This window comes from Vicugna pacos, chromosome 9, assembly GCF_048564905.1.
Source record: "Vicugna pacos chromosome 9, VicPac4, whole genome shotgun sequence".
Classification (NCBI taxonomy): domain Eukaryota; kingdom Metazoa; phylum Chordata; class Mammalia; order Artiodactyla; family Camelidae; genus Vicugna; species Vicugna pacos.
Window position 1 is genome coordinate 7,864,332 of NC_132995.1, and position 15,143 is coordinate 7,879,474.

Sequence of the window (15,143 nt, forward strand, 5' to 3'; positions counted from 1 at the left end):
TGCCAACCTGTGCCTTCACTTCCCCACCCGTAAAGGGCAAATAGGGCATATCTCAATAGATGCACTTTTATACTTACCAAAAAAAAAGGCAAGAAACCGACAAAAAGGGTCTGCACTGCAAAGGGAAATCATGGAACATGGGGCTGTGATGGGGCCAAGAGCGCTTTCTTCTTCTTCTTCCTTTTTTTTGAGTAGCACCTATTTACTGTAAAGTTCTGTCTGAAACTTCAACCATTAAGCAGCTAGCGGAGTTTGGCTACCATGCATGCCAGAAACCAGAGATGGAGCGGAGAAGGTTGGCAGCCCCAAAGATAACCCACTTCCTTTTGTTTGGTGCTCCACCATTCCCCAGTTATCTGCTACCTTTATGGACTAATCGCCCGCCCCCAGAGGGTTAATATCTCCTGAGGTTCTAGAAACCATAGGATAATAATCACTGTGCACTTGCTGGAGACTTGGAAAATCCATTTTTATGTTACCATCAACATGTACTGTGGGCAAACATAAAATCTGAGGCAAAGAGAATAGACATTTCCTGTCTGGAGCTGGAAGCTTCCCCACCAGCCGGATTCCCAAGGGGTCCTCTGTGGATCGCCCAATCTCTGCCATTATAGGTACAGGGGTGGAAAAGTTTGAAAAGCCTCAGAGAAGATTCTACAATGACAATTTTGTTTTTATACATCCAGACCCACCAGCTCCCCCTTGTGACCAAGGTCCCGCATTGCAAAGTAAAGGGTGTGATTAGCTCACATTTCTCCGGACTCAACATGAACAGGCCCCCAATAGGGGCTGGCCCAGAAACGCAGCCCCAGCCTCACCCAGGCGGGTGCAGAGGTGACCAGGAGGGCTGGGGAATTGAGTTCTTCCTCCCAGAGGAGACCAGTTTCTTTTTCGCTGACTGCAGCCGAAGTAGGAAAGGAGCTGATTTATTCACTCAAGCTAGCCAGTCTCCACGGAGGAGAAACCTAAGTGAGGGTGAGGAGACCTGGAACACGCTCGGCTGGAGTCAGGACAAATCCGGCGCCCCAACCGCAGCCCTGACCGTCCCCGTGGCGGGACTTGGGGGGAATTACTAAGTGTCACGTCACTTTTATGAGATCATCACTCACTTTTACTCCTTTCCCACTAGTATTACAACCACTGTCTACAGGAACAGCCACTATGTAACTGAATTACTCAACCGACAGCTGGAATCAGAAGCTTCCACGCACTCTAGAACTTGAGTAATCTCACTCCTGCTGCGTACCCAGACAAACAGTGGCGGCGGGGAGGATCTCGGTGACATGGTAGAGCCTCCAGGGAAATTTCCTTCAGTTAAAAACGGCAATTGCTGGATCGTTCCCTGTCAGAGGAAGACGTTTCTAATGTGGAAGAAAAACAAACAAATCCTCAAGCAAATAACTTTATTTCTCTTGTTCCCTTTTCAAGAACCAAGGAAATATAGAAAATATAAAAAAAAAAACAAAAACACAAACAGCTGCAATTCAGAGGGTAAATGAAGGACCGACACAGCCCTTAAACCCAACAGCTTCCAGAAGGTCCGCGCTGCGTTGATGAGGGGCTCTGTTAAAAGGGCAGGCTCCTTGCCCTGGCTCGGCCTCCATAAGCCAGAATCCCCAAGGGGTGGGACCCAGGAATGTGCCTTTTCCAAACAAGCTCCCCACCAATATTCAATTTGCAGGGTTTCACCCTAATACCCCAGGTCTCAGTAACATTTCCTCTCTTTCAAAATCCAGGCTGGAACTCAACTAATCCTAAACTAAAACTCAAGACCAGCACACCAGATGCCACCTGTTGTTTTTCAGTCTCAAACTTTGGAGGAAGTACATTCCCCCTGCCATGTTTTTTCCTCTCTAAAGGCACCTGTCTGCATTCAGAATGGTGGTTCCACTAGTGTTTTATTGGTCCTGGGCCTTAGTCCCCTCCTGAAGTCATGCTCCTCTCTGTGGGACATCAGGTGGGGACTAAGTCCAAGAAGGTGGCAAGCTCCTACACAACAAGGCATGCTGGTTCCTGGTGGGCATCTCCAATGGTACCTGGGGGGTGGTGACACCGTGAGGGCACCAGGACTGAGAGAGGTGGCAGAGGGGGCTTTCAGGTGCTGGCCGCTCGGGCGAGCTGGCGGGCCTGGGGCCGGCACGGAGACAGCCAGGACCCATGTCCCTTGTTAGCAGCTGCTGGTGCTGAGAAGTAGCACATCTGCAAGACCTCACCGCTCGCAGGAAATGGTTTGTATCGGTTCAGTGACTTCGCTTTTCCCTCGCCTGGAGATGCCTTGGTGGGGGGAAGGGGACAGGGATCACATGTGGGCTCGCTGCAGGTCAGCATCTGTGGGGCTGCCAAGTCTCAGGTTCACTTGGGGCCAAGGCACTCCACAATCCCATTCCCCTTCATGCCATCAAAAAAGAAGAAGTTGTTGTGAGGAGGGTCCCTTTGAGACAAAGCCTGGGGAGAAAAAGAAGAAGGTTCAGCTCAAGTGCTTTAAAGGGGATAAAACGGAGAAAAGAGAATACACCCCCAGACCTAGGTCTCCTAAAAGCAATGTGGGCCATGGTTCTCAGCAGAGGTTGATTCTGCTCCCCAGGGGCTATTGGGCTCTGTCTGGAGACGTTTTTCATTTTAATTTTCATGTCCCTTTTTTCTGTCCCTTATCAGCTATGTGTCCTTGGGAAGATCATTTAGCCTCTCTGACCTGTTCTTTCCCCATGTAAAATGAAAATAAATGTTTTCTCCTAAAAAGAGATGCTGCACCTCAAATACCTAAAACAATGCCTAACATGGAGAAGCACCGCTTGGCAAACGGCAGTAATAATTACTCATGACTATTCAACTGAGAAAGGCAGTGATTCATTCCAACACGTCTTAGGCTGCAGCCTTCATCACCTGGGGGGACACACTGACGCAGAAGTGGCACTTCCAGAAGGCAATGCTGCCTGCCTTCCACGGGATAGGCCAGGGCTGGGATCCAGAGGGCCTGGGAGACGCTATTCAGCCACGAAAATGGTGATTATCTCGTGGGGTTAACAGAAGTTCACGGCACTTTTAGAGATGGAGTTAGTCCCCGAAACTACATGCTGAATCACGTGTATACCTGTATGTACTGGGGAAAAGTCCAAAGGTGTCAGTGGGTTTTCTAAGATGTTCTCAACTGGAGAAGGGTTACCATTTAAAAAGGAGACCATCACCTACACAAGCTGCTAGGCAGGGTTTCTAGGTTCTGGGGAGCATCGCACTTTCCTAAGGACCTTTACAAGGTTGGAGTGTGTTCTAAGCCTCCTGAACCTCTCCTCCTTGAACTGAGTGCCAATTCCAGTCCACTTCCTCATTGGTACAATGGAGACAATTACACCTATTCCAAGTGGTTGTTCTGGAAATACCCGTTCTTCTGAGGAAGATGTACTGAGCATCTACTTTGTGCCAGGCATTGTGCAAGATACTATGGATTCTGAAGTCCCTGCCTGTCAGAGGCTTAGAGAGATGTTTGCTTCTCTGGGTTTGCATATGAAATAGCAGATGAATGGCAGCTGGCTGCCAGGCCTCTTGGTCAGTATGAACCACAATCAAGGTTGTGAGGTGTCGGGCACAAGCAGATGCCCGGTAAGTGGGAGCTGCTATTAAGAACGGGGGCCAGAGGTGCTTTCTCAGTATCTGAGGACCCCAAGCATGCAGCCAGGTGGAAGAGCCCGAGAACCCACAGGTGGAACTTCTCGACCTTAGAAGCCCAGTTCCAGGAGATGACCCAGTGTTTCAACATGGAGCCTGGGATGGCTGCTGCTGTCACCGTCACCCCTAGTTCTGCAGGCAGGGAGATGGACCGTGGACAGTGGGGAGAGAAAAGAAGGATGATTAAACTTAAGACACGACAGAGGATGAGGACAGAGCACATGGAGGTATCTGGAGTGGTGTGAGGAAGGAGGGAAACAGATGACTGCAGGGGAACAGACTTTTACGTCTGTCCTCCCTCTCCCGATGTTTACTTTTTTACCGGTGATCAGATGGTCCCACCAGGGAAAAGGGGGAGGTCTGCGGCCCTCAGACTGCGAGACCTTCTGCCAGCTGGCTGAAGCTGGAACGGTGTTAAGTAAGGGGGAGTGGTGGGGACAAGATCGCGGGGCATGGGGTGAACATGGGGCAAAAGGTAAAGTGCTACCCCAGCAAGATGGGGGTAGGAGGAGATTCCAAACACACCCAGCAACCAAGAATGCAGAGTGCTCTGGCTATCTGGGATAAACAGAAACAAGATGCTGGGCAACAGCTGTCCCCAGCAGGCAGGGAGGAGGGGGCTGCAGGAGAGGTTAGGACTGGGATGCAGGGAAGCCACTGCAAACAGTGGGGTCAAGGCCACCCGCCCGACCCCCCCATCTCCATCCCACACGAGAAACTCAGGGAGCAGCTTCTCAATGGGCTGAGGGCGAGAGGATAGTGGCCCAGGGCCGTGCAGAGAGCCGCTGGGCGGGAGTGGCATGTAGGGGCGGCACCGGAGGCCTGATAGCCAAGGGGTGAGGAGCGCAGGCCCAGAAACCAGGCTGCGCGGGCCCTGGTCAACCCTGGCTCCCCCGCTTCTCTGCACCTCAGTGCCTCCTTAGCACAGCAGGGATGACAATAGCTCCTACCTCTAGGGTTGAGGTGTGAGGATAAAATGAGTTTATCCAAGTAGAGAACACAGTCTTTGTGTGGGAGGCACCCAATGGGCTTTCAATAAATGTTACCTATTATTGTCACTGTTGTCTTCACAGACTACAAAAATACACTATGTTCCTATCCCCCCTTATTCTTCCATCATTGTACTTGTTCCTGCCAAGTCCACAGGCAGTCCTCAGGATCCTTCCCAACACAGTCCTCTGGGCAGCCACTACCAACTGCTCAGATTGGGCACAGAATGTGAAATTTTCTATCTGTCTGGGCTGAGCAGAAGGCCTGAGCAAGATGACAGGCAGGGCAGCGCATGCTCCTCTCCTCCTTCCCTACCTCCTCACTGCTCATTCTACTGCCTGTGACACAGGAAGGGACAGAATTTGGCCTGGAGAGAATGACCAGGAAAGAAGAGAGAAAAAAAGAGCCTTAGGAAGACGGTGGGACCATTGAACTGAGTCAAATGTTTTCAGAGCAAATTTACAGACCCCCAAGACAAAGTAGAGCTGGTCTCTAAATCGTCTTCCTAAGCTCGAACCTGACATGAAAACGGACATGGAGAACCATTTAACCAGGCACGACTCTGCTCCAGGAAAGAAAAGGACAAAGCATTACTGCAAGTCCACTGAAGCAGTCAAGAACTTGCCAAAGGCAAATTTAACATCTCTGGGCAAATATCAAAGTACCCAAAGACAGTAAAATATATTTGGGGATATGCTATAGTTTTGGCAACTCAAATGTTCTAGAAGAGACTCAAAAGGCTGTGCTAGTTATTGGTTAGACAAGGCTAGGTGAAATGCTTCCCTTCTGAGAGGGACCGTGACACTTCCTAGTGTGGCCACAGCCTGTGGGGCTCCTGTCACAGGGCATGTGCCCCACTGGGATTGGTCTCCCCTTCTCCACACGTGCCTACACTGTGTGCATGAGCAGGAGGGAGCTTCAACGCCACAGTCACAGATGGAGAGAAACTGGAGTCCCTTCTCCGGGCCTCAGTGTCTACCCCTTACATGGGGATCATGGCAGTGCCCGTTTTTTAGTGCTGTGAGAAGCAGAACACCTTGCAAATACCATAAGCACCAGATAACTAATGGGTGTAGTTAGGGGGTGGCAGACAGCACCTTACGGGCACTCTGTCAAGCTCTGGGCTTAGCATAAAGCAGGCACTCAAAGGTCACTAGCTCAGCGCCCACCTGGATGGGCTGGAGAGAATGGGGCAGGGTGGAAAAGGGAAAGAAGAAAGGGAATGGGTCGGGCAGGAAATAAGGATGAGTGGGGTCAGAGCAACCAATCATCTCTGGGTTCTCGGCACATCGACAAGGTCATGGTGCAGGGGGTCAGGGACCTTCTACTCTGCAATGACTTTTTACCTTCACAATTTCCTGGGCCAGGATCCCTCCAACCACTGCACACACTGGGGCCATCTCGGAGAAGCAGTACCTAAAAGAGAAGACAGATGAAATGGAGCACTGAGGAACAGGAAGGCTTATGGGTAAGGGCATCTGGAGAAGGTCAGTAGTGGGTTCGCCTGCATGAAAACATCTCCTACCCCGAGGAGTCAATTCAGACAGCTAATGCTGGCAGCTAGGCGAGAAAATTAAATCTGATCCAGGAGGTTAGTAGGTTGTTGGGAAAGACATTTGAACCTTGGCAGACAAGAACTATTTCACATTTTTTTTTTTTAAGTTAAAGGAAAGACTGTATCTGTGCATCCTAAAAATACAGTCCTACAAATATCAGATGTTTCAGTGCCCCGGTCACATTCTCGCAATTCTCTCCTTTACCCACAATGGGCAGTGGGTTCTATGTGCTATTCCCAGACAAATGTCAGGAGCAGGCCTGTGTTAACATGTAGGAGGCCTGGGAAACTTGGGGTCTGACATTAAAGTGCGGGAGCAGAGAATAATCTTCACTACTCACATAGATACCAACACTTCTGGGCCAGGATGGGGCATCCAGTGGACAAATTTTAGCTAATATTATCACCTGCCCCTCCAAATCATTCATCTCGGACAGCAAAACGCTTTCTCCCACCAGCTCCCAAGAGGAAGTATGGGTCCCACCCATGAACACAAAGGTATTTTTTAAAGGAGCAAACTGGGGTGCAGGAAAGTTAAAAGGAAAGCATCCCTATGGAATTCTACCAACAGGAGACCACCTCGAATCTTCTCAGTTTGGTACGAGTCCTTCCATAAATTTTAAAAAAGGCACATATCTAAACATACATAGTTTAAAATCCAATAGCAACTATTATTCTTTGTAACCCACTGATGGGTATTTAAGCTGTTCAAGACTGCAATCATGCATCTTGGCAGAGGTGTCCAAACAATTCCTTATGGTGAATTCCTAAATACAGAATTGCTGAGTCATGGTACATTATGCCAAAATGCCCTCCAGAAAGGCTATATCCATTCAAATCCCATCGACTGTGCTTCGGGGGTGCCCATCTCCTCACACCTTGGCCAGGACCAGCATTCCCATTGTTCCCCAAAAGAGGCAACTTTCCCTCCTGCTTTCCAAGGTCCATTACAGAACTATAAAACACATCAAGATCTACACCAAAGGAAAATTAGGTGCTCTACTCATAATTCTACTACTCAAAGATAATCAAATGTGGAAACATTTTTCCTTTAGAAAAATCTCACCAATATTCTATGTGATCACACTATACTAATTTAATATTCTGCTTTTTTTTCTCTTAAAAGTATATTCTCTCATCAAAATGCTAGGAAACCACACCAGTGACATATAGACAACTAGGTGGGATTCAGGTCAGGAATGCAAGGTTGGTTTAACATCTGAGAAATCAATCAATGTAGAGGGCCATATTAATTGAATAAAGGAAAATAAACACATGATTACTTCAACAGACAAAACAAGCATGTGATAAAATCCAGCACCTTTTCATGATAAAAACACTTAACAAACTGGGAAGAAAGGGAAATTTCTTCAAACTGATAAAGGGGGTCTATGGAAAATCCATAACTAACATCATGCTTAATGGTGAAAGACTGAAAGCTTTCCTCGTGAGATCAGGAACCAGACAAGGATGTCTGCTATCACCACTTCTATTCAACACTGTACTGGAGGTTCTGTCCAGGGCATTTATGGAAGGAAAAAGAAATAAAGGGCATCCAGATTGGAAAGAAAGAAGTAATGTGTATTCACAGATGACATGATCTGGCATATAGAAAACACTAAGGAAACCACAGAAAAATTATCTGAACTGTTAAATTCAGCAAGGCTGCAGAATACAAAATTAACATACAAAAATCAATTTATTAGCAATGAACATTTGAAAATGAAATTAAGAATTCCATTTACAACAGCATCCAAAAGAATAAAATATTTAGAAATAAATTTAGCAATAGATGTGTAAAACTTATACTCTGAAAATTATAAAACATTGTTGAAAGAAAGAAATAAAAGACAAATAAGTGGAAAGCTATCCCCATGTTCATGGATCAGAAGACTAAATATTGTTAAGATGGCAATAATCTCCAAAATAATCTCTATGTTTGACACAATCCCTATCAAAATTCTAGCTACCTTTTTTGTAGAAATGGAAAAACCTACCCTAAAATTCTGCAAGAGACCCAGAATAGCCAAAACAATCTTGGAAAAGAAAAGTTAAGTTGGAGAACTCATGTATCGCAATTTCAAAACTAACTACTACAAGTTACAATAATCAAGATGGTAATAGTACTGGCATAAGGACAGATAGAGACACATAAATCCATGAAATAGAACTGAGAGTCCACAAACAAAGAAATACATATATGGCCAATTAATTTTTTTATGGTTAATTAATTTTTGCCAAGGATGCCAAGACGAACAGAATGGGAGAAAATTTTTACAAATCATATATCTGATAAAGGATTTATATCCAGAATATATAGAGGCCCATTACAATTTAACAATAAACAGATAATTAAAAAATGGGCAAACGATCTAAATAGACATTTCTCTAAAGAACGTACAAATAGCCATCAGGCAAATGAAAAGATGCTCTACATCATTTAGTCATTAGGGAAATGCAAATCAAAGCCACTATGGGATGCAACTCATTACCCACTAGCACTAAAACAGACAGACAATAACATTTGTTGGCAAGGATGTGGAGAAACTGGAATTTACCAAAGTGCTGGTGGGACGGTAAAGTGGTGTGGCCACTGTGAAAGTCTGGCAGTTCCTCAAATTGTTAAGCATAGAATTACCATATGAGACATCAATTCCACTCTGGTATACCCATCGAAGAAAAATGAAAACTTATGTTGACATGAATGTTTATAGTGGCTTTAGTCATAATTGGCAAATACTGGGAACAACCCAAATGTCCTTCATCTGGTGCACAAACTGTGGTATATCCATACAGTGGAATACTACCCAAAATAAGAAGAAATGAGCTATGGATTCATACAGCATGACAAATCTCAAATGTATTAGGCTAAGCGAAAGAAGCCAGACTCAAAAGACTGAACGAGCTGTATGATGCCATTTATATTACATTATTGGAAAACACAGAGATAGAGAACAGGTCAGTGGTTGCAGGTAGGGAAGAGGCTGATTACTACAAGGCAACATGAGGGAATTTTCGGGGAGGTGATAAAACTTTTCTGTATCTTATTTGTGGTGGTGGTTACACAACTCTGCCTTTGTAAAATTTTATGGAACTTTAAAACAAAACACACAAATAACTCATAGAACTATATAACAGAAAAGAATAGATTTGACTGTACGTAATTTTTTTTTTTAATGAGGAAACAAGAATGAATTTCACTCTAATTCCTGAACATCCAGAACATGGGATAGTCTACCATGTAACTGGCCAAAATTCCTTAAAAAAAAAAAAGAAAAAAACGTTGGTAGGTTAACTGTTCTAGATTAGGAGTTGGAAAACTTGCTTTGTAAAGAAACAGACAGTAATTTTTTTGGCTTTATAAGCCACATGGTCCCTGTTTAAACTCTGTAAAAACTCTACGAAAGCAGCCACAAAAAATATGCAAATGAGTAGGTATGGAAAAAACTCTTTACAAAAGCAGGGGGCAAGCCATAGTTTGCCAACTCCTAGATGAAGAGACATAAAATCAAATGCAACAGATAAACTTTGATGCATCTTAAGCATCATGTCATCGGTAGCCTATCTCCCCAAAATAAAAAAGCAAAATGTTAACAACTGAATCTGAGTGGTATATAGGTGTTCACTACTGTTCACCCATTCTTTCTGTTTTTCTGTATATTTGATGTTTTTCATAAATGATTTTAAATCCATATATAATACTGCATTTGTCCTATAACATTAACTCTCCAATGCTTCTCCAATTTCTCTTTCTTATAAATATGATAATGAATATCTTCTGTACACAATTGTTTGCTCACATTATTTCTTTAGGATATAATCTCATTATCAAGAATTATTGGGCCGAAGAGGGAACATTTTAATGGCTTCTGATATGTACTTCCAAACTGCCTCCTAAAAAGGCTGCACCTTTTTCAATCGCCCCTGCTAACAACGAACACTATGAGTTTTTGTTAATCTACAAAGAATTTTGTTGATTTTATATATGCTCTGAAGAAGATATAATACCAAATTCAGTGATTTTTCTCTCATAATGGAATTTTTCTCATAATGGAATTATGAGTAATCTTCATTTTCATCTTTTAAAAAATTTATTTTATTTTTTTATCTTTTCAGGAGGGGCAGGATTAGGTTTATTTATTTATTCTTATTTTTTAGTGGAGGTGCTGGGGATTGAATACAGGACCTTGTGCATGCCGCTTGCACTCTACCACTGACCTACACCTTCCCCATTCATTTTCATGTTCTAAAAAATTATTTTCTAGGGGGAGGTAATTAGGTTTACTTATTTATTTTTAGAGGAAGTACTGGGGATTGAACCCAGGACCTTGGGTATGCTAAGTATGCGCTCTGTCACTTGAGCTATATACCCTCTCTGCTTTTCCACAATTTTTAGAGGTTACTTTCCATTTACTGTTATTACAAAATATTGGTTATATTCCCCATGTTGTATAACAGATCCTTGAGCCTGTCTTACATCCAATAGTTTGTGCCTCCTCATTTTCATCTTTGAATTTATTCCATACTATCTTTTCCATAACATGTGTATTACTTCTGAAATTTAAAAACCAGTTAAGTTCACAAAAGAACAAATATATAATTCTACTTACCCAAGATACCTAGAACAATCAAATTCATAGAGATAGAAAGCAGAATAGAAGTTCCCAGGGGCTGAGGGGAGGCACAATGGGAAGTTAGTGCTTAATGCGGACCAGTTTGGGATGACGAAAAAGTTCAAGAGATGGACAGTAGTGATGGTTGCGTAATGACACGAATGTACTTACTGCCACTGAGCTATCTACTTAAGAATGGTTAAAATGGCATAATTTATGTTGTTTATCAAAATAAAATAAACTGGGGAGGAAGGTATAGCTCAGTGGTAAAGTGTGTGCTTAGCAGGCATAAGGTCCTGGGTTCAATCTCCAGCACCTCCATTAAAAATAATAATAATAAATAAATAAATCTAACTACCCCCCCAAAAAATAGAATGTGAAAAAGAATATATATGTATAACTTATATGTATAGCTGAATCATTATGCTGTATACCAGAAACTAACACAACATTGTAAATCAACTATATTTTAATAAAAAAAAATTTTTTTAATTTCTAAACAGTAAGTTATTACAGATACAAATTATTAACATTTGTCATAAATGTTTATAATAATGAAAAACTATCAAGAACTTAAGAATGTATCAATAAGGAAATGGTTAAACAAATACCCATAAAGCAGACATGAAACATCATGCAGCACAAGTGAGGTTATGGATTTGTATCTGTGACATAAACAGGTCCATGACATGCTGAAAAAAGGCTATCATAGAAAAGCATGATCTCATTTGATATTTAAAAAGCGAAAAAACATGAATAAACATAGGGAAGTCTGTGAGGCTAAACCCCAAAAGAGTAGCAGGGGCTACTTCTTACTGGTAGGACTCTGAGTGATCCTTTTCTTCCTTTTTTATATTTTCTGACAATGGGCATCTGTTACTTTCACAATCAGAAAAGCAATAAAGCACTCTGAAAAGAGAATAAATTACATAAAATGAAGGACAGGAGAAGCAGATCACAGACAGATGAGCGAAACAGAGACTTGGGCACAGCTTTCCGTCCTCAAGTGAGCACACCCTGCTCGGAGCTGGCAGTGGGCAATTTGTGAGGGCCACTCGGCTGCCAGACAGCAGTCCATTTCCCGGCCAGCATCCCCATCCCATCTCAGGCCTTCTCTCCACCAGCCACAGATAGACTTCAAGAGGCCATCAAACACCTTTTACTTAAAGGGCAATAATGAGGGTGCACCTGAGCACCCAAGGGTGTAGACACGGAAAGTGGTTTCTGCCAAGAAGATGGTGGGGAAGGAAAACACTCTGGAGAGAAAACCAGCCAGCAGCTAGTTAGGCTGATAGCAGCTGGGCTGTGCCTTGCTCCTTCTAGGAAGCGGGGCCTCGGCCACTGGCTGGCGATGCAGAGGCAGGCCGTTCATCACTCGAAATGCCCAAATGAGTCACCTGGCTGCCTGCTCACGGCCCGGCACCCAGCACTGGGTACGCTTGGTGGCCCAGCCAGCCTGGCCGGGTCTGCTGAAACTGGAGTCCTGCGTGAGGCTGCCCCTCCTCCTGCTGTGAAGCACAGAGCGGGCACCACTTGCTTCTCACATGCCTTCCTTCCTCTGTCAAGGGATGCGTGCCCACTGTTAACCTGAGACAGGGACCCCTTCCCAGCCTGCAGTGTCATAGCCCCTCACCTTCCAGTGCCAACTTACAAAAGCACCTTGTAGACGGCTGCTTCTTTTTGGCTGAGGGCTTGGCAGGTGGCTCAAATCCCACTGCTGGTCTTAAATCAGGTGAGGTTTGCTAGTGACTAAGCGAGGTTCCCAGGCACAAGGAAAGGAAAGGACAGGACAGGACTAGGGAAGGAAGGGATTCTGATTCACTTTACTGCTGCAAAGAGACTACAGTAGTGTGCTGTTACCAGGGACAGCAGTGTGGTGAGATCTTGGTTGGCTACTTTTAAAACTTTGGACGAGTGACTGTACCTTTCCTTACCTCCGTTTCTTCATTAACTAAAGGGAAAACATTAATACTTCAAGGATCATTGCAACAATTAAACGCGGCTATGTTAGTAAAGCACGCGAAGTCTTCGATACACGGTGCTATTGTTATTAGCTCCATAATCTCAGACCCGTCATTTAATTTCTCTATGCTCTAACTTAACTTTCCCTCACTTATAAAATGGGCTGTTGTCTAGAGAGAGCATGTACATAAAGCAACTACTATGATGCCTGGTATTATAATACCTGCTCAATAAATTACAGCCATCATTATTATTGCTATAAGCTGGAGGTAGAGCAAACCAGTTTAGGCAGCCCCTCAAAAACACTAAAAGAGAATGAGAGAAAGCAGATGATCCCAGAACTGCTTGGAAGGGGTTCCTGACCTAGTCACTCTTTGGGCCTCTCCAATCGAATCTTAAACGTGATTGTATCACTGACTGAGGACATACCAAAGGACAGGCAATATCTACCAAATGATAAACCACATTCTTCTGACCCTGCCACTCCCTTTCCAGTAATTTACCCTGCGGTTATACCTCCACACACATGAAATGATACACACACAAGGTCATACACTACAGCAGTATGTAACAACAAAAACCCGGCCACGAGGGACTGGTTCAGTGAACTCTTGCTCCCATGCTGGAATACAGAGCTGTAGAAACGAGGAAGGAAACTGCGTACTGATCTGGAAACATCCCCAAAAGATGATGTAAAGTGTAAAAAGAAAGATTCAGCATAGTGTATATAGGTTGTATATACATATAGAGAGATACATATGTGTATGTGTATACACACACACACATATATATATGACCTGAACCTCTATTTTTCGTATACTGTGGTTATATCAACAGGAGCAGAGGGCCATGGGAGGTGGCAGAATGTGGCAAAGGAGACTTTCCTCAGGGCTTTTGGTCTTAATAAAGCATCTCCCCAACTTAAGGCAAATACTGAAAACAGATGTTTACCAATCCAGGCTAAACTATGATAAATACTGAAACCAACCTGACAAAGTCTTCTGGAAGCAGATCAGGATTAACGCCCAGGGAGTCAAGCACATCGTTTCGAATCTGGAGCAACAACTCAGAATCTTCCCCAAAGGTATCAGAACTAGGATCTCTTCCTTTATCTGTGCGGAACTTCAGAAGCACTGGGAAAGGAAGAGGAAGACAGGTAAAAAAGCAAATCTTTTCATAATAAATAAATGCATACAAATGTTGCCAATCAAAGTTTTTTTTTCATTCTACAGGAAGTAGTACAGTAATTACAATGTGGGCCAAGTGAACAGTAATACACTTTTCATTTATTCTATAGTCAGAAAGGTAAGCAAATAATTACAAAAATGACTAAAGTTACTGTGATAAGAGCCACGATAGTACAACACAGATCTGACATCACCTACAGTGTGGTGTCAGGTAAAGCTTCCCTGAGGAAGCAACCACTGAGTGAAGTGTGTGTGGGTGTAGGAAGAAGCAAGGGAAAGCTTCCAGCAGAGGGGAAAGGCCCTATTATGACCCAGAAGAGGGGTCAGGAGAAGGCATGCATTCTAGGCATCGGTTCAAAGGATAAACTGCTTCAGCCAGAAGGGCCAGCCAAACACTCAGACTCATCAGCCAGGCAGGTCATTGCAAACAAAACCTCCCTTACTTCGTACAACCATTATGTCAGCCTCCAGAAATGGATGTTTAATTTTGGATGTGAACCAGAAAAAAGGTTCAGATGATGATGGCAGATCAGAGCTACTGGGTAACAAGACCCTAACAAGGCTTGAATTTTTGGCCCAAACAAAAAGACACAGGCAGGAGCATAAGACCAGTCAAAACACCAACACTTTCTATTGCCGTGACACCTCACCCAGATGTCTGCTGCGGGCTGGCTGGGTGGTATCTTGTCCCCCGTGTGCTCCCCAAGGCAGGTGGACAGCCAGCCCTGAGCCCCGCCTCTAGGACAAACACCTCCCCCCTCCCCCAATCACACAGGCTGTTTCAGAGCAGAGGCAGAGACATGTAGACATCTAGGGGCCCCAGGAGAGTCTCACCAGTATTTGCTGACTGAAAAAGTGCACTTACTCAGCAAGCTGCTCGCTCTCAATACAAGGGGCTCTTCCTTAAAAAATTAAGGTGGACTGAACACTCAGGCAAATGTGAGGCTCTTTAAAAAAGTATTTGGAACTCATCCCAGACTAGGGTATCATTGTCCTTCTCTTTGCTTTTTTTTTTTTTTACTGAGTAACAGTCATTTTACAATGTTGTGTCACTCTTTGCTTTCTTAAGACTCACAGATTTAGTTTTGTGACAAGCGGCCCAGGTTGAGAACCACTCTCCAAGAAGTAACACGAATTCATTCATTCACCAGCACGAGCGAGTGCTGTGTGTGC

At 44.1% G+C, this 15,143-nt stretch overlaps 1 protein-coding gene across 2 annotated transcripts in view; it reads right to left on the reverse strand.

Moving 5' to 3' along the window:
• Nucleotides 1–1,388: 1,388 nt before the first annotated feature.
• SAE1 (SUMO1 activating enzyme subunit 1) overlaps nt 1,389–15,143 on the reverse strand; it is a 61,147-nt gene continuing 47,392 nt past the window's right edge. For both annotated transcript variants that reach the window (XM_006208520.4, XM_072966790.1), the window contains exons 7-9: nt 13,772–13,916; nt 6,000–6,069; nt 1,389–2,445 (exon numbers count right to left, since the gene is read on the reverse strand). In XM_006208520.4, the coding sequence (XP_006208582.1) occupies nt 2,353–2,445; nt 6,000–6,069; nt 13,772–13,916 (308 nt within the window). In that variant the 3' untranslated portion in view covers nt 1,389–2,352. The remainder of the gene's footprint in view (nt 2,446–5,999; nt 6,070–13,771; nt 13,917–15,143) is intronic.